The sequence below is a fragment of the Oncorhynchus mykiss genome, chromosome Y (genome assembly GCF_013265735.2).
Source record: "Oncorhynchus mykiss isolate Arlee chromosome Y, USDA_OmykA_1.1, whole genome shotgun sequence".
Taxonomy (NCBI): Eukaryota; Metazoa; Chordata; class Actinopteri; order Salmoniformes; family Salmonidae; genus Oncorhynchus; species Oncorhynchus mykiss.
Window position 1 is genome coordinate 4,111,428 of NC_048593.1, and position 20,082 is coordinate 4,131,509.

The window sequence follows — 20,082 nt, forward strand, 5'->3', positions numbered from 1 at the left end:
GCATTCGGATCACCCCTTTTGAATTTCTTTGCCAATGGGAGAAACACAGTGCATTCGGATCACCCCTTTTGAATTTCTTTGCCCATGGGAGAAACACAGTGCATTCGGATCACCCCTTTTGAATTTCTTTGCCCAGAGAAACACAGTGCATTCGGATCACCCCTTTTGAATTTCTTTGCCCAGAGAAACACAGTGCATTCGGATCACCCCTTTTGAATTTCTTTGCCCATGGGAGAAACACAGTGCATTCGGATCACCCCTTTTGAATTTCTTTGCCCAGAGAAACACAGTGCATTCGGATCACCCCTTTTGAATTTCTTTGCCCATGGGAGAAACACAGTGCATTCGAATCACCCCTTTTGAATTTCTTGCCCATGGGAGAAACACAGTGCATTCGGATCACCCCTTTTGAATGTCTTTGCCCATGGGAGAAACACAGTGCATTCGGATCACCCCTTTTGAATTTCTTTGCCCATGGGAGAAACACAGTGCATTCGGATCACCCCTTTTTTAATTTCTTTGCCCAGAGAAACACAGTGCATTCGGATCACCCCTTTTGAATTTCTTTGCCCAGAGAAACACAGTGCATTCGGATCACCCCTTTTGAATTTCTTTGCCCAGAGAAACACAGTGCATTCGGATCACCCCTTTTGAATTTCTTTGCCCTTGGGAGAAACACAGTGCATTCGGATCACCCCTTTTGAATTTCTTTGCCCAGAGAAACACAGTGCATTCGAATCACCCCTTTTGAATTTCTTTGCCCATGGGAGAAACACAGTGCATTCGGATCACCCCTTTTGAATTTCTTTGCCCATGGGAGAAACACAGTGCATTCGGATCACCCCTTTTGAATTTCTTTGCCCAGAGAAACACAGTGCATTCGGATCACCCCTTTTGAATTTCTTTGCCCAGAGAAACACAGTGCATTCGGATCACCCCTTTTGAATTTCTTTGCCCTTGGGAGAAACACAGTGCATTCGGATCACCCCTTTTGAATTTCTTTGCCCAGAGAAACACAGTGCATTCGGATCACCCCTTTTGAATTTCTTTGCCCATGGGAGAAATACAGTGCATTCGAGTCACCCCTTTTGAATTTATTTGCCCAGAGAAACACAGTGCATTCGGATCACCCCGTTTGAATTTCTTTGCCAATGGGAGAAACACAGTGCATTCGGATCACCCCTTTTGAATTTCTTTGCCCAGAGAAACACAGTGCATTCGGATCACCCCTTTTGAATTTCTTTGCCCAGAGAAACACAGTGCATTCGGATCACCCCTTTTGAATTTCTTTGCCCAGAGAAACACAGTGCATTCGGATCACCCCTTTTGAATTTCTTTGCCAATGGGAGAAACACAGTGCATTCGGATCACCCCTTTTGAATTTCTTTGCCCATGGGAGAAACACAGTGCATTCGGATCACCCCTTTTGAATTTCTTTGCCCAGAGAAACACAGTGCATTCGGATCACCCCTTTTGAATTTCTTTGCCCAGAGAAACACAGTGCATTCGGATCACCCCTTTTGAATTTCTTTGCCCAGAGAAACACAGTGCATTCGGATCACCCCTTTTGAATTTCTTTGCCCTTGGGAGAAACACAGTGCATTCGGATCACCCCTTTTGAATTTCTTTGCCCAGAGAAACACAGTGCATTCGGATCACCCCTTTTGAATTTCTTTGCCCAGAGAAACACAGTGCATTCGGATCACCCCTTTTGAATTTCTTTGCCAATGGGAGAAACACAGTGCATTCGGATCACCCCTTTTGAATTTCTTTGCCCATGGGAGAAACACAGTGCATTCGGATCACCCCTTTTGAATTTCTTTGCCAATGGGAGAAACACAGTTTATTCGGATCACCCCTTTTGAATTTCTTTGCCCATGGGAGAAACACAGTGCATTCGGATCACCCCTTTTGAATTTCTTTGCCCAGAGAAACACAGTGCATTCGGATCACCCCTTTTGAATTTCTTTGCCCTTGGGAGAAACACAGTGCATTCGGATCACCCCTTTTGAATTTCTTTGCCCAGAGAAACACAGTGCATTTGGATCACCCCTTTTGAATTTCTTTGCCCATGGGAGAAACACAGTGCATTCGGATCACCCCTTTTGAATTTCTTTGCCCAGAGAAACACAGTGCATTCGGAATGTATTCAGACCTCTTGTTGACTTTTTCCACATTTTGTTACGTTACAGCCTTATTCTTAAACATCTATTAAATTGTTTATTTTCCTCATCAATCTAGACACGGTACCCCAGAATGACAAAGCAAAAATCTGATTTTAGAAATGTTTTCAAATGTATTAAAAAGAAGAAAAGAAAATATCATATTTACATAAGTATTCAGACCCTTTACTCAGTACTTTGTTGAAACACCTTTGCCAGCGATTACAACCTCGATTCTTCTTGGTTATGATGCTACAAGCTTGGCAGACCTGTATTTGGGGAGTTTCTCCCATTCTTCTCTGCAGATCCTCTCTAGGTCTGTCAGGTTGGATGGGGAGCATCGCTGTACAGCTATTTTCAGGTCTCTCCAGAGATGTTGGATCGGGTTCAAGTCCAGCCTCTGGCTGGGCCACTCACGGACATTCAGAGACTTGGCCCAAAGCCACTCCTGCGTTGTCTTCACTGTGTGCTTAGGGTTCTTGTCCTGTTGGCAGGTGAACCTTCACCCACGTCTGAGGTCCTGAGCGCTCTGGAGCAGGTTTTCATCAAGGATCCCTCTGTACTTTGCTCCGTTCATCTTTCCGTTGATCCAGACTAGTCTCCCAGTCCCGCCTCCCAGATAATCCTCGCCTTATCTCAGCTCACTGGTCACCATAGCAACACGCTCTCCAGCAGGTATATTCCACTGGTCATACCCAAAGCCAGCACTTCCTTTGGCCGCCTTTCCTTCCAGTTCTCTGCTGCCAAAGACTGGAACAAATTGCAAAAATCTCTGAAGCTGGAGTCTTACATCTCCCTCTCTAACTTTAAGCATCAGCTGTCAGAACAGCTTACCGATCACTGTACCTGTACACAGCCATCTGTAAATAGCACACGCGACTACCTCATCTCCATATTATTACTTACCCTCTTGCTCTTTTGCACCCCAGTATCTCTACATGCACATCATCATCTGCACATCTATCACTCCAGTGTTAATGCTAAATTGTAATTATTTTAGCCTCTATGGCCTATTTATTGCCTACCTCCCTACTCTTTTACATTTGCACACACTGTACATAGATATTTTAATTTTTCAGTTGTAAATGAGAACTTGTTCTGAACTTGCCTTCCTGGTTAAATAAAGGTGAAATAAAATATACAATATCATATCATAGTGAGAATGACTGATAAAATCAATGGGGGCCCCCTAGATGTCAGGGCCCCTGGGCACGTACTCTGCCCGGTCGGTATTCGGACATGTTTACTACAAGTTTAGACAGCTGAAAAACTGCTGATGCACAACTAAATTTCAAAATGACACCTGGTGTATTCTACTATTCTTACCTTCAGTGTTAAGTTGAGACCCCGACTGAGTTCCCCAAAAAATGTTAAAGCGCTTATGTCGCTTATGCCTGGAACCGGCCCTGCACACACTCACTTTCTATCCCCACATAAACACTCTCTCTCACACACACCATCACACACGCACACACCATCTCAATGTGGTCACCATTCCAGTTTGGTAGTCTGTCTTAGTTACACATGTGGTTATTGATTTCTTCCCTCCCTCCCCTCTCTCAATCAGTGGCGGTCAGTGCCGTTTATGATGAGGGAGGACAACAATTTTATTTTCATGAGCATGGCCTTATTTCTATTACAGCATATTGGATGACTCATTCATATTCCATTCAACCAGTTCAATGTAAAATCAATAGGTTTAGGCTACTACATGATACTCAACCTAGCCTATGAATGAATGTTTACAATGTAGGTCGAGAGAAACATTTGAGATGAAAGACAGTGTCTCATGGACAGACGGTGACACATTCAATACCACCTTGCACACTCTTGCCTGCATCTAGCTTATCTAGGGTGTAATCATTAGTCCAACTGTTGCAAACGAGAGTTTCTATTGGACAAATTCAGGTATTTCTATCCCTGTTTCGTTTTCTTCCGTTTAAGAAATGTTTTTCAACAGAATCATCAGAATGAATACACCCCTGATCACGCATAAACACAGTTCACTTTCATAGTAGCCACATTGTATTCCTTCTCGCCTCAATGCACTCGACTCCTGTCACCTTTTCCCTTCATTTGTGGAATACAATGCACAACACATCAGCTGCATGTGACCAGGTGAAAAAACCTTTCCAAGCCAAACCATGTCATAACCGCTACACACAGCCTACATCGTTGTCCCCATATTAGTTAAAGTTATGTCCTAGTTGACATAGCTAATAGAACTAATGTGTTAGTAAACTCGCTACAATCATACAGTAACGTTACAGTGTATCAGCAAGCAGTTACACCAGCGGTGGCAATAAATTAATAAAACCAAAAGCTTACCTTGACTTGGAAGAGTTCCAGTGTTGTGTTGGATAGTCATAGCTATCTACTGTTGACTAACCCCATTCTGTACAAATTTGCACAACCGCTGCATTCAAACGAGACTGCAACGAAAACTAATGGGACTGTAGCAACTGTGTTGGCATCAAAATCTGGGGTGTGAACTATGTTACTATTCAAGCATTGATTGACATGGTAATGGCTCTATAGTATTGGAGAAAAGTTGAAAAAACTGACCTCTCCGACGCTGTACGTTAAATTGTGACGTGTCCTGACGTAACATGCGGAACGCATAAAGCAACTCATTCTGTGTCATACATCCTCTCTCCACCAGGTGTAGCGCTTCTCTCGCAAACAACAAAGGGACAGGGGGATACCTAGTCAAATGTACAACTGAATGCGTACATTGTTTTTTGCGTCATCACTGCAAGCCATCATGACTCTCAAAAGCTGCGACAGCCGCTGTTTACTTCTGAAGATAACTTTAGCGCCGCCCTAAAAACCTGATTCAAATTTGACACAAACTTTCAAATAGGTATGTAATGACACATTATATAAACTCTTTATATTGTTTTATTTTTTTTTTACATTTTAGAGGTGATAAGGTGGACAGATTGGGTGAAAAAAGTTATTTCCCCACATGGCTCATCTCCCCCTTTCACTATCACACAGTAGTTTCGCTTCCCCACCCGCCATTTTTAAAAAGAACCGAAGGAGCTCATTGCCTTCTTGAATCATGCAGAGATGGGCATCATCAAGGTCTCGTCATTGATTTTGCTGGAAAGTGGAGAAATTGTGCTTTACAATGGTATTGACATTACGTTTTTGAGGCGCTAAAATAAGGTACATTTTACGTTACAGTGCGATGTGCAAAAGTGCGTTAGCTAACTAAAGCTAACATAACATTCCTCTGTTTGAGCCGGGTGTTTGAGTAGGCTAAACAAACCAGCTGCATTTGCTAACTAAGTAAGTGAAACTGAAAGTGAACGAAATCGCTCTTTCTTGCTTCTCCTTCATTTTTTAAGAAATGAATTTGTTCAAAAATGTTCAACGATTGTCTTTCTCTCTTTTTGAGTCAACTGCTTACCACATTGTATGCACTGCAGTGCTAGTTAGCTGTCGCTTATGCTTTCAGTACTAGATTCATTATCTGATCCTTTGAATGGGTGAACAAAATATCAGTTCATGCTGCAAGAGCTCTGATAGGTCGGAGGACGTCCTCCGGAAGTTATCATAATTACTGTGTAAGTCTATGGATCGGGATGAGAATCAAGAAGCATCCTAGGTTTTGTATTGAAGTCAATGTACCAAGAGGAGGATGGAAGCTAGCTGTCCCCCAGCTACACCATGGTGCTACCCTACAGAGTGCTGTTGAGTCTACTGTAGACCTTCATTGCAAAGCAGTGTGTTTTAATTTACTATTTGGTTATGTGAATATATTTAGTATAGTTTTATCTAAAAATGATAACTTTTTCAAATGTTTTACTTTTTTTAAATGAAATTCACTGAGGAGGATGGTCCTCCCCTTCCTCCTCTGACGAGCCTCCGCTGCTCTCAATACATAGCTAAGAGAAGAGAAAAGAAGCGGCCTGGCTTCCCAGGCATTGTTAAGATGCAGAGGCGCCTCTCTCTCTTTCTGAGGAGAGCCGAGCAGGCAGAACATCTGAAGCAGCGCTGCAATAGCCGTGCTGCCTTAGATCTGCATGATTCTCCCATCACAAAGGGAGGGCGTAGAGGTGGCTTGGTGAGGTGTGTGTGTGAGAAAGAGAAAGAGAGACTGCATGCAGAATTTTGCTAAAATATCATCCATGTACAGCATAACACACCAAATAATGCATGCAGAGCAGAATTAGGCTGATACCCGCTAATTATCCAAATCCAGAAAATAACTGTCCTATTCTACAACCAACTAAAAGGAAGCGATTCCCAAACCTACCATACCAAAGCCATCACCTACAGAGAGATTAACCTAGAGAAAAGTCCCCTAAGCAAGCTGGTCCTGGGGCTCTGTTCATAAACACAGACCCCACAGAGCCCCAAGACAGCAACAGCATCACAAATAGACCCAACCAAATAATGAGAAAACAAAAAGATAATTACTTGACACATTGGAAAGAATTCACAAAAAAACCTGAGCAAACTACAATGCTATTTGGCCCTTTGGTACACAGTGGCAGAATACCTCAACTGAAGGAAAGCCTTGACTATGTACAGACTCAGTAGGATAGCCTTGCTATTGAGAAAGGCCTCCGTAGACAGACATCCTGTCTTCTCTTGAGAGAGAGAGAGCCGATGTACACACTGCCCACAAAATGAGGTGGAAACTGAGCTGCACTTCCTGACCTCCTGCCAAATGTATGACCATATTAGAGAAACATATTTCCCCCTGATTACACAGAACCACAAAGAATTTGAAAAACACATCCAATTTTGAAAAGCTCATATCTATTGGGCGAAATACCACAGGGTGCAATCATTCTTGTTGCCACAAAAGGGCAACCAGTGAAGAACATTGTAAATACAACCCATACAGTGCCTTGCGAAAGTATTCGGCCCCCTTGAACTTTGCGACCTTTTGCCACATTTCAGGCTTCAAACATAAAGATATAAAACTGTATTTTTTTGTGAAGAATCAACAACAAGTGGGTCACAATCATGAAGTGGAACGACATTTATTGGATATTTCAAACTTTTTTAACAAACAAAAACTGAAAAATTGGGCGTGCAAAATTATTCAGCCCCTTTACTTTCAGTGCAGCAAACTCTCTCCAGAAGTTCAGTGAGGATCTCTGAATGATCCAATGTTGACCTAAATGACTAATGATGATAAATACAATCCACCTGTGTGTAATCAAGTCTCCGTATAAATGCACCTGCACTGTGATAGTCTCAGAGGTCCGTTAAAAGCGCAGAGAGCATCATGAAGAACAAGGAACACACCAGGCAGGTCAGAGATACTGTTGTGAAGAAGTTTAAAGCCGGATTTGGATACAAAAAGATTTCCCAAGCTTTAAACATCCCAAGGAGCACTGTGCAAGCGATAATATTGAAATGGAAGGAGTATCAGACCACTGCAAATCTACCAAGACCTGGCCGTCCCTCTAAACTTTCAGCTCATACAAGGAGAAGACTGATCAGAGATGCAGCCAAGAGGCCCATGATCACTCTGGATGAACTGCAGAGATCTACAGCTGAGGTGGGAGACTCTGTCCATAGGACAACAATCAGTCGTATATTGCACAAATCTGGCCTTTATGGAAGAGTGGCAAGAAGAAAGCCATTTCTTAAAGATATCCATAAAAAGTGTTGTTTAAAGTTTGCCACAAGCCACCTGGGAGACACACCAAACATGTGGAAGAAGGTACTCTGGTCAGATGAAACCAAAATTGAACTTTTTGGCAACAATACAAAACGTTATGTTTGACGTAAAAGAAACACAGCTCATCACCCTGAACACACCATCCCCACTGTCAAACATGGTGGTGGCAGCATCATGGTTTGAGCCTGCTTTTCTTCAGCAGGGACAGGGAAGATGGTTAAAATTGATGGGAAGATGGATGGAGCCAAATACAGGACCATTCTGGAAGAAAACCTGATGGAGTCTGCAAAAGACCTGAGACTGGGATGGAGATTTGTCTTCCAACAAGACAATGATCCAAAACATAAAGCAAAATCTACAATGGAATGGTTCAAAAATAAACATATCCAGGTGCTAGAATGGCCAAGTCAAAGTCCAGACCTGAATCCAATCGAGAATCTGTGGAAAGAACTGAAAACTGCTGTTCACAAATGCTCTCCATCCAACCAAACTGAGCTCGAGCTGTTTCGCAAGGAGGAATGGGAAAAAATGTCGGTCTCTCGATGTGCAAAACTGATAGAGACATACCCCAAGCAACTTACAGCTGTAATCGCAGCAAAAGGTTAAGGGGGCTGAATAATTTTGCACGCCCAATTTTTCAGTTTTTGATTTGTTAAAAAAGTTTGAAATATCCAATAAATGTCGTTCCACTTCATGATTGTGTCCCACTTGTTGTTGATTCTTCACAAAAAAATACAGTTTTATATCTTTATGTTTGAAGCCTGAAATGTGGCAAAAGGTCGCAAAGTTCAAGGGGGCCGAATACTTTCGCAAGGCACTGTATATTTATTTATTTCCCCTTAACTATCTGCACATCGTTACAACACTGTATATAGACATAATATGACATTTGAAATGTTTGATTCTTTTGGATTTTTTGTGAGTGTAACGTTTACTGTGCATTTTTTTAAATACATTTTTTCACTTTTGTTTATTAGGTATTTCTCTTGCTTTGGCAATGTAAACATATGTTTCCTATGCCAATAATGCCCCTTAAATTGACAATTGAATTTAGAGAGCGAGTGGGGGCCTGAGGTGTGAATCAGGTGGATAATTTTGAATTTATTTACAATATTAAACAGAAATATGCTTACTATGAATAGGATGCAATAGATAAATAGCTTTGTGGTTTGACAATCAGACATACACTACATTGGATAGACGTGCACTGCATCGCATGCATGTTGTAACACATGCACTACATACAAATAACTTGTATGTACAGTATATGTCAACTGATATGTAAGAAAGCATTAAATTGATAGATGTTACTGAATGTAGGCCAATGGTATAGGTCTCTCTTTTTTCTCAGTATTTTGTCTGTACAGGAGCCGTTTTTTCTAGATTCTTATTTTAAAGATGTCCTTCAGAAATATATTTTTTTACTTTAAAAAGGGAATGTCCCAAATATAAATATTACAAAGTACACACACGTAACACATTTTTTTTTTAGCAAAATAGTTTTTTTTAGACAACTGCAAACTGCAAGGGGTTGGTCTGATGGGAATCCGTGATGTCATCAACCACCCCCTTGCTTGAGGAACAATAGAGGAGCAACATAGATCAAAGGAGCAACCCCCCCGCCCCTCCACTTGTGCTATGTCATGACATACCTGGACAACCTATAGAGATGTGCCTTTTGTTAAGTAAATCATGTGTTAAATTAGGTGGAGACGTCCCTTTAAATGTATGTGGTTCTGTCCTTGAGCTGTTTTTGTCTATTATTGTCCTGTATTATGTCATGTTTAATGTTCTGTATGGACCCCAGGAAGAGTAGTTGCTGTTTTTGTCTATTATTGTCCTGTATTATGTCATGTTTAATGTTCTGTATGGACCCCAGGAAGAGTAGTTGCTGTTTTTGTCTATTATTGTCCTGTATTATGTCATGTTTAATGTTCTGTATGGACCCCAGGAAGAGTAGTTGCTGTTTTTGTCTATTATTGTCCTGTATTATGTCATGTTTAATGTTCTGTATGGACCCCAGGAAGAGTAGTTGCTGTTTTTGTCTATTATTGTCCTGTATTATGTCATGTTTAATGTTCTGTATGGACCCCAGGAAGAGTAGTTGCTGTTTTTGTCTATTATTGTCCTGTATTATGTCATGTTTAATGTTCTGTATGGACCCCAGGAAGAGTAGTTGCTGTTTTTGTCTATTATTGTCCTGTATTATGTCATGTTTAATGTTCTGTATGGACCCCAGGAAGAGTAGTTGCTGTTTTTGTCTATTATTGTCCTGTATTATGTCATGTTTAATGTTCTGTATGGACCATCAGGAAGTGTAGTTGCTGTTTTTGCAACAGCTAATGGGGATCCTAATTCTCACATTAACCAGTGGAAATGGATTTCTACTCAACACATTGGAAGCTATTGTGGGACCAATGTGTGATTAACATAACCTAATGGATAGAATACAATAAGTAAATAATGACATGGCGCAACAACAAAATGATATGTTATTTGTTTGTCACTGCCTCAGTGTCATTGTCAATGTCATTTCTTGTTTTTATAGCAAAGTTTCCTGATTGTAGTTTACAGCCCTTATATGTATGATGGGGCAGTTGGCTTTTAAAATGTACACACATTTTATTTACACCTGATAAGTATATAGATTCCCCCAGTATTTAGATTTATATTTTGATTTGATTTGATTTATATTAAAATGTAATAAGAATAGTTCAGAGATAGTTCAACAATGAATCAATCAGTCAAATGAGAAATTAATATCATCATGTGCATAGACAAATATTCAATATGTTCTTATTCTAAACACTAAAACTCATGTTTAAGTGCCCTAGACTTTATTTTTTTGTTTGGAACAGAATTAAGATCAGAAAATAATTTAAAGATTAATATCCTCAATATTACAGACATTTTTAAGTCAGAAATAGTTTCCCCCATGTTGTAGGCTTGTACTATTTGACAGGGCGCTTTAGCCCAGTGAGTCTCATGAGAGCATTCCGGTTTGGTAAAGTCCGTTTGGAATTTGAATAGCACAGAAGAACCGCCTCTGTCTGATAGGGCCTGATCATCTCAAATGGGTGGAGTTTGCATGTCAATCAATGGCGAACGCAGGTCCCTATTGGCGCAAGCCGTTGTGGGCAGACTCTTCGAAATATATATACTCCGGCAATGTGTGCCTAGCAAATGATTTCTTGCTCGCTTACAGAGGGAAGCGGACAGCCTTGTTCAATGTTTCACCACAGAGCTGACTTAGCCTTCGCCCCCAATAGAAATATCGTCACTTCCACTGAGAGAAAGTCGCTTTTCTGCGTCAGAGAGGAGCGGGAAACGACTAGATCACCGTCATGATCAACACGACGGAGTGTGCAGTGGATGCACAAAGTCTAATATCTATTTCCTTACGGAAGATTCACAACTCCAGGACGCAGAGAGGAGGCATCAAGCTGCACAAAAACCTCCTGGTGTCCTATGTGTTGAGGAACGCCAGGCAGGTCTACATGAACGAGAAGTACGCGGAGATTTACAGGATGCAGCAGTACGAAGAGGTGATGACCGTCTGCAACGAGATCCAGGAGTTAAACCCGCTGGATTTGGCCGAGGATTGTGAGGAGCAGAGGGGGGACTGCTGCGGCAACGGCGGGGTGAGCGAGCCGGCGAGTCTGTGTTGTGCTCTTCTGCCAGTGAGCCAACTAGTAGCAGTGCAGTCAGCGCATATGCAACCCCCCTCCGCCTGCTCCGCGCCTCTCTCTCTCCAAAGCGACGAGGTCTGCAAGGAGACAGAGCCCTCGTTTTACCAGAGCTGTTGTGCGGAGGCTTACCCTGTATCGAATTGCGAGTTTTCCCCGGTGAACAACTTACACTGCAACAAAACGACGGTGCTCGATTTGGACACGCACGTAGTGACCACTGTGGAGAATGGGTACCTTCACCAGGACTGCTGCGCGTCTCTCCAACAGTGCTGCCAGGGCGCACAGTACTCAGGCAAGAAACGCAAGGTTGACTTTGAATATTATATATCCGATATTGAGGAGGTACCGGATTTTACGCCGTGTAAAAGAGCGAAATTTGAGGATTGTTCCTATGCAAATTCGGAACACTTGGACACTTCGAACATTTCCAATCTGATCTCGATCTTCGGTTCGGGGTTTTCGGGGCTGGTGAGCAGACAGGCGGACATAGAGCAAGCCTTAGCCTTGAACGGACAGTTCTGTAGCAAACAAGCCCTATCGAGTCTTGGGGCAATGACTAGAGCTATAGTAGCTTTTTGACTCCATGGTAAACTAGAATGAAACACTTTATGAAATTGTACAAAGTATAAATCAAATCGGCTTTATTTTTTTGCAGGAAAGGGTATTTAAACATTGAACCGTTTGTTTGTTGACTTTCGTTTTCACAGGGAGTGAGAGAAATGTTGCCGCATGTGATGGGCAAGCTTTCATTTTAAACCTAAAATGTCTACATAACACATTTGACATAATAGTTGTGAATTTTATCTAACGAAGTTGATTTCGTTGCCTTAAACCCAACGCATACTACTGGTAGCTATTGTTGCTAACATTGAAAGTGGTTGAATGTCTAGATCACGGGTTATGTTATTGATCACTCCAGAACAGTTTTGAACACAATGTCTCGTTTTAAAGACACTACACAAGTAGTGTGACCGAATAGCAATCATATAATGTAGCCCCAGCTCAACCTAACTGGAAAAGTGTGGCCATGGATGGCTTTACAAAATGCTTTTGTTGTGCGTCGCAGTTTCATTCGGCAGATAACTAACAGAAAGCTGTGGCAGGCTATTTATTACACAAGCACGGTTGTGTTGTACTTGGTTATCATGCATCTATCTCTGGGTTGATATTTAAACCTTGTGTATAGAGACTCTTATTCTAAGCACATCAGTGGTAGGCTATGTTACATGGGAACTATGTGGTACATTCTCACCACATATACATTTACAGGTGAAGGCGCAATGGTTCAGACCTAAATGTCCCTATCAAACTCCTGGGTGCATTAACTCTGAACCAGCTTGCTGTGTCTCCATTGATCTGCTAGTTGTACCCAACTTCCCACCTCACCTCTGATCAGAACCATTAATTAGGGTACTCCAACTCCCAGAGTACATGTGTAATCTAATAAATCCAGGTAGTTTTTGACAGTTTTATTTGTTGAGCGCCCCCCTCCCTCTTAACCTATAACAAAAAGTTATTGATCAAGCCTTCACAGTAATTCATGATGCCAACATGGCTTGGTTTTGTGAGTTTTTGTTTTATTTTCTTAAATCTTATTACCTTTTGTTCTAAAAAGGCTCCTGATTTAGCCATACATCCACACATTATAAGCACTATGTGTACTGAAAGATGTTTCCAGATGTCCTCTTCATATTTTGTTTGTATTCTTGTATTTTTGTGCATATTAAATGGTATATCACCGGGTAAACTGTTTAAGAAAATATTTGTTAAATTTATAATCTTAATAAAAAATTGAAAACAATCAACTCTCCTTGATTTATTGTTTGAATGGCACATGCTGGTCAAATGTTATTTCCTATAAGGGAGAGAGGTAGGCCTATTTGGTAACCAGTGTTACAAAAGAAGAATGAACCCTTCATTCACTGATATGTTGCATAGGCCCACACCACATTATCTTCTCACATCATTGTAGACCAGGAAGACCTTGTTATCAACACAAAGGTATCCATGAAATATATATAGTGTATTTTGGGATACTAAATTTAATTCCAAGAAACTCATAGTATAGCCAACACTTTTGTATAGCTAGACCTTTTTGGACTATTATTTACAGCATTACTGTTATTGATGGGGCATCCTCGTTTAAATGTAAAATAAATATATATAAAAAATAAGTAGCCTGCTATGAGTTACAACGTTACAACTTGGTTGTTACAAACATGTGAAGTGCAATGCTGTAAGAACAATGAAGGCTATTTAATATCTAATAGAGAGTGTTTTTTAAACTGGTTTCTTGAAAAGGCAGTGGCTAATTTCTAGTCCCAAACTCACATAGGACTGTCTGTGTTGGTTAGTTAGTGCACGCTCTAGCTGACTGGGACTGCGCGTGCACATTTTTGGCCCGACATTTTGCCCAAACTTGCAGTCGTGTTATCTCTGCTATATGCCACTTGGTGGTGTTCTTCGAAATCAATGAATGAAGGTATTAGAAAGCCTTTGTAGCGGCACCTCGGGCTGACCTCGGCTTCTCTGCTTCTCCCCTCTCGCCACCCCTCCCCACCCCACCCCTCCCCCAACAGTCATCCACCCCGCTTCCCACCCCTCCTCCTGTCGCCCTCGTTTTTATTCCAACCAGAAACCTCTCGACTCCGCTCAATTTAACACACCGCAGTACGTCCAACACGTCAACGCAGCTATGGTTTAGCCTAACCTACTCTTTCAAGTCTCCGTTGCTGGCACTGTTTGCCATTAGCCTTTGGGCATATTCATTTGGTATAGGTAGGTCGTAAATAGAAAGCTTAACTAACTCTGCGCGTCGGTTTTCTTAGATTAGACTATTATTTTGCATGATTGGACGAAACTACGACAAATAATGGAAGATCTATAATTTATTTTATAGTCTATAGGTTACAGTTAATTTAGATATTTTTGAATAACGGGTAATGGACATTTGATTGTGCTTTTTATAATTTGGATTATTAGGTCGCTATAGAGGGGTTTCATCTCCAGAAAGTGATGATGGAAAATAATTGTATATAATAAACCTTTAAAATGAGAGCGTTCTTCTCCTACTGTAACAAATTAGGGTTTGTTTAGTGGTGTAGAGCGAGCTCCTCCGCGTGGATTCCAAAGGAATAGCATCTATCTCAGATATAATTCTAAAGATTGGTGCTGTCAGATAATGTGGTTTCACGTTACAATGACACAATTTATAATTTATTTGTTTATTTGGATCCTCATTAGTCCAGTTTAGAGATTAAATTATTTTCCATTTTATGGTACAAGTATGAAACTTGGTACACTACTACTTGATACTTTAAGGAACATTTTAAAGATTGGAGGCAGTCTGGGAAGCCTGTCAGTCAACCAGGGCGGCCATTTGAATAAAATGGCTGCCATCCGGATTCCCTTCTGGAAGAAAATAGGGTAAAATCGTTCCAAACATTATCAAAATGACTTTGTAATGTTATCTACCCACTAAATGAACCCCACAGATAATATAGACAATCATTTGTATAGTAAAGTACTCTTAAGACCTTAGTTGGGGTCATGTTGAGGTTATTTTGACCACATTCCAGCAGCTATGTGAACAAATTGTGGACTTTATGATAGAGACACCAAATTTCACACACAGCGAAGGCATATTTAAACAAGTATTTTTGGCAATAGTGCGATCACAGATATTGTCCTTTATCTCTCTGGTTGCCATTTCTATGCAAAGGATGTGGATCACGGACAGGTAGGTGAAGGTTCGTCCAGTTAACTTTGTAAAAACATTTTTGTGCCAGTTGAACAGCAAAACACCACAACAATAAAATAATGCACCTAGCTGGTATATACGCAAATTAAACATTTAAGATTTATGTTATAATGGCTAGCTAGCATGTACAGCTGTGCTAGAAAGAAGTTGAGATAAACAAATCTTTGTCTCTTGGCAGGTCACAATGTCAGGCCATTAGATCACTTGGTCAGGCCAGCTGTGTGAACTTAACGCTAGCTACGCTGACAGAAGGCCGCTTTACCCTAGTGCATGGTCTAAAACCCCTCCACCCTCCCCATTCTTACTGGTGTCGCCTGCGTTGATGATCACAGCACAGCAGTTGCTCCATGCATTTATAAGTAGGGGTGAATATAAGGTTATGCCGACCGCGCTGCTCAGCCTCCTCACTTTAATTAGTCAGCAGCAAGCCGCACAAATTTCAGGGGCCACTCTTTTCTGTGCACACCCCGACAGTGGTGAGGCAAAAATTGAGAACGAATTTGCGTGGAGAATTCAGATTAGCTGCAGAGGTTGGAAAAAGAGAGAGTGAATTAATGTTGAATGTTTACATTTAACTATAAACTTAGGAATAACTGGCTGGACCTATCTGTAGGCCTATATACAGTGCCTTGCGAAAGTATTCGGCCCCCTTGAACTTTGTGACCTTTTGCCACATTTCAGGCTTCAAACATAAAGATATAAAACTGTATTTTTTTGTGAAGAATCAACAACAAGTGGGACACAATCATGAAGTGGAACGACATTTATTGGATATTTCAAACCTTTTTAACAATCCAAAAACTGAAAAATTGGGCGTGCAAAATTATTCAGCCCCTTTACTTTCAGTGCAGCAAACTCTCTCCAGAAGTTCAGTGAGGATCTCTGAATGATCCAATGTTGACCTAAATGACTAATGATGATAAATACAATCCACCTGTGTGTAATCAAGTCTCCGTATAAATGCACCTGCACTGTGATAGTCTCAGAGGTCCGTTAAAAGCGCAGAGAGCATCATGAAGAACAAGGAACACACCAGGCAGGTCCGAGATACTGTTGTGAAGAAGTTTAAAGCTGGATTTGGATACAAAAAGATTTCCCAAGCTTTAAACATCCCAAGGAGCACTGTGCAAGCGATAATATTGAAATGGAAGGAGACCACTGCAAATCTACCAAGACCTGGCCGTCCCTCTAAACTTTCAGCTCATACAAGGAGAAGACTGATCAGAGATGCAGCCAAGAGGCCCATGATCACTCTGGATGAACTGCAGAGATCTACAGCTGAGGTGGAAGACTCTGTCCATAGGACAACAATCAGTCGTATATTGCATAAATCTGGCCTTTATGGAAGAGTGGCAAGAAGAAAGCCATTTCTTAAAGATATCCATACAAAGTGTTGTTTAAAGTTTGCCACAAGCCACCTGGGAGACACACCAAACATGTGGAAGAAGCTCTGGTCAGATGAAACCAAAATTGAACTTTTTGGCAACAATGCAAAACGTTATGTTTGGCGTAAAAGCAACACAGCTCATCACCCTGAACACACCATCCCCACTGTCAAACATGGTGGCGGCAGCATCATGGTTTGGGCCTGCTTTTCTTCAGCAGGGACAGGGAAGATGGTTAAAATTGATGGGAAGATGGATGGAGCCAAATACAGGACCATTCTGGAAGAAAACCCGATGGAGTCTGCAAAAGACCTGAGACTGGGACGGAGATTTGTCTTCCAACAAGACAATGATCCAAAACATAAAGCAAAATCTACAATGGAATGGTTCAAAAATAAACATATCCAGGTGTTAGAATGGCCAAGTCAAAGTCCAGACCTGAATCCAATCGAGAATCTGTGGAAAGAACTGAAAACTGCTGTTCACAAATGCTCTCCATCCAACCTCACTGAGCTCAAGCTGTTTTGCAAGGAGGAATGGGAAAAAATTTCAGTCTCTTGATGTGCAAAACTGATAGAGACATACCCCAAGCGACTTACAGCTGTAATCGCAGCAAAAGGTGGCGCTACAAACTATTAACTTAAGGGGGCTGAATAATTTTGCACGCCCAATTTTTCAGTTTTTGATTTGTTAAAAAAGTTTGAAATATCCAATAAATGTCGTTCTACTTCATGATTGTGTCCCACTTGTTGTTGATTCTTCACAAAAAAATACAGTTTTATACCTTTATGTTTGTAGCCTGAAATGTGGCAAAAGGTCGCAAAGTTCAAGGGGGCCGAATACTTTCGCAAGGCACTGTATATCCTTGGTGTAGCCTGGCTGTATCAAAATCAAATCAAATTTGATTAGTATATGCACCAAATAAGACCTTACTGTGAAATGCTTACTTACAAACCAACAATGCAGCTCAAGAAATAGAGTGAAGAAAATATTTACTAAATAAACTAATGTAAAAAATAAAATAAAAAGTATTACAATAAAATAACATAACAATAATGAGGCTATATCCAGGGGGTACCGGTACTGAGTCAATGTGTGGGGGTACAGGTTAGTCGAGGTAATTTGAACTTGTATGTAGGGGTGAATTAACTGTGCATAGATAATAAACAGTGAGTAGCAGTAGTGTAAAAACAAATGTAAACAGTCTGGGTGGCTATTTTATTAATTGTTCAGCACTCTTGGGGGAAGAAGATGTTAAGGAGCCATTTGGACCTAGACTTTGCTCTCCTGTACTGTTTGCAATTGTACAAATGAGCTACCAGCAGAGAGAACAGTCAATGACTTGGGTTACAGGAGTCTTTGACAATTTTTTGGACATTCCTCTGACACCACCTTGCAAATAGGTCCTGGATGGCAGGAAGCTTGGCCCCAGTGATGTACTGGGCTGTACGACCTACTCACTGTAGCGGTTGGATCCCGAGCAGTTGCCATACAAGGCTGTGATGCAACCGGTCGGGATGCTCTTGATGGTGCAGCTATGGAACTTTTTGAGGATCTGTGTTACCCATGTCAAATCTTTCAGCTTCCCGAGGGGAAAAGGGCATTGTCGTGCCCTCTTCACAACTTTCTTGGTGTGTTTGGAACATGATATTTTGTTGGTGATGTGGACACCAAGGAACTTGAAACTCGACCCTCTCCACTATAGCCCCGTTGATGTGAATGGGGGCATGTTCGGCCATCCTTTTCCTGTAGTCCACGATCATCTCCTTTGTCTTGCTCACGTTGAGGGAGAGGTTGTTGTCCTGGCACCACACTGAATACACCCCACAGCATGATTCTGCCACAACCATGCTTCACTATAGGGATGGTCCCAGGTTTCCTCCAGATGTGACGCTTGGCATTCATGCCAAAGAGTTTAATCTTGGTTTCATCAGACCAGAGAATCTTGTTTCTCGTGACCTGAACCCTTTAGTTGCCTTTTGGCAAACTCCAAGTGGGCTCTCATATGCCTTTTACTGAGGAGTGGTTTCCGTCTGACCACTCTACCATAAAGGCCTGATTGGTGGAGTGATGAAGAGATTGTTGTCCTAGGTGGTTCTCCCATCTCCACAAAGGGACTCTGGATCAGATTATTGGGTTCGTTTAGATTATTGGTCACCTCTCTGACCAAGACCCTTCTGCCCCTGATTGCTCAGTTTATCTGGGTGGCCAGCTCTAGGAAGAGTCTTGGTGGTTCCAAACCTCTTCCATTCATGAATGATGGAGGCCTCTGTGTTCTCGGGTACCTTCAATGCTGCAGACATTTTTTGGTACCCTTACCCAGATCTGTGCCTTGACACAATCCTGTTTCGGAGCTCTACGGACAATTCCTTTGACCTCATGGCTTGATTTTTGCTCTGACATGCACTGCCAACTGTGGGACCTTCCAAATCATGTCCAATCAATTTAATTTACCACAGGTGAAGTCCAATCAAGTTGTAGAAATATTTTGGGCATGATCAATTGAAACAGGATGCACCTGAGCTAAATTTAGTGTCTCATGGCAGAGTCTGAATACTTATGTAAATAAGGTATTTCCATTTTTTAGTATTAATACATTTGCAAAAAATGTACAAAAACCTGTTTTTTCTTAGGTAATCGTACAAGCAATAATGACATTGGCACATTATGCGACCAAACTGAAAACAATTGTCCAACACATCAGTGGACACTCAAACCAAAAACAAAACAATCTTAGAATTGCTGAAGAATTAGTGTCTCAAATCATCCAATGCAGAGAAACACATGCAAATCATATTTATATCATACCCCATTCTGGGACCTTGAGTCTTTGATACAGAGAGGAGGAGGTAAGAGCTATGCATTAGGCCACTCATAGCAAAGCGCAAGTGCTTGTCTATGCATCCAATGTTTATCTAAAACAAGGTGTGACGACTTCCGCCGAAGTCAGCACCTCTCCTTGTTCGGGCGGCGGTCGACGTCACCTGTCTTCTAGCCATCGCCCCTCCACCTTTCATTTTCCATTTGTTTTGTCTTGGTTTTCCGCACACCTGGTTCACATTCCCTCATCTGACTAAATGTTTATTACCCTCTGTTCTTCCCATGTCTGTGTGTGGAATTGTTTGTTTTGTTACGTGTGGTTCGCATCAGGCTGGTTTGCGTCTGGTATGTGTTTGCCCCGTGTGTTTTCTTTATTGTACCGTTGGTGTACTTTGGGAATTATGGCTGTTTTCCTTGGGCATGAATAAAGTGCGCCTGTAATCACCCACCTCTGCTCTCCTGCACCTGACTTACCTTCAACCAGTTGCGCACATCGTGACACAAGGCTCACCTATCCCTGTAGATCAGGGTCGTGTTCATTAGGGCATGCAATGGAAAACGTAAAACAAATATTACACAACAGAAAATGAAAATGAGCGTTTCTTATTATTTTGAGTCC

The 20,082-nt window shown here is 41.5% G+C and overlaps 1 protein-coding gene across 1 annotated transcript; it reads left to right on the forward strand.

Moving 5' to 3' along the window:
• The first annotated feature begins 10,978 nt into the window (after nt 1–10,978).
• On the forward strand, nt 10,979–13,299 carry LOC110509530 (immediate early response gene 5-like protein). Its single transcript, XM_021590447.2, has one exon. The coding sequence runs from the start codon at nt 11,154–11,156 to the stop codon at nt 12,075–12,077; it is 924 nt and encodes a 307-aa protein (XP_021446122.2). The 5' UTR covers nt 10,979–11,153; the 3' UTR covers nt 12,078–13,299.
• The last annotated feature ends 6,783 nt before the right edge of the window (nt 13,300–20,082 follow it).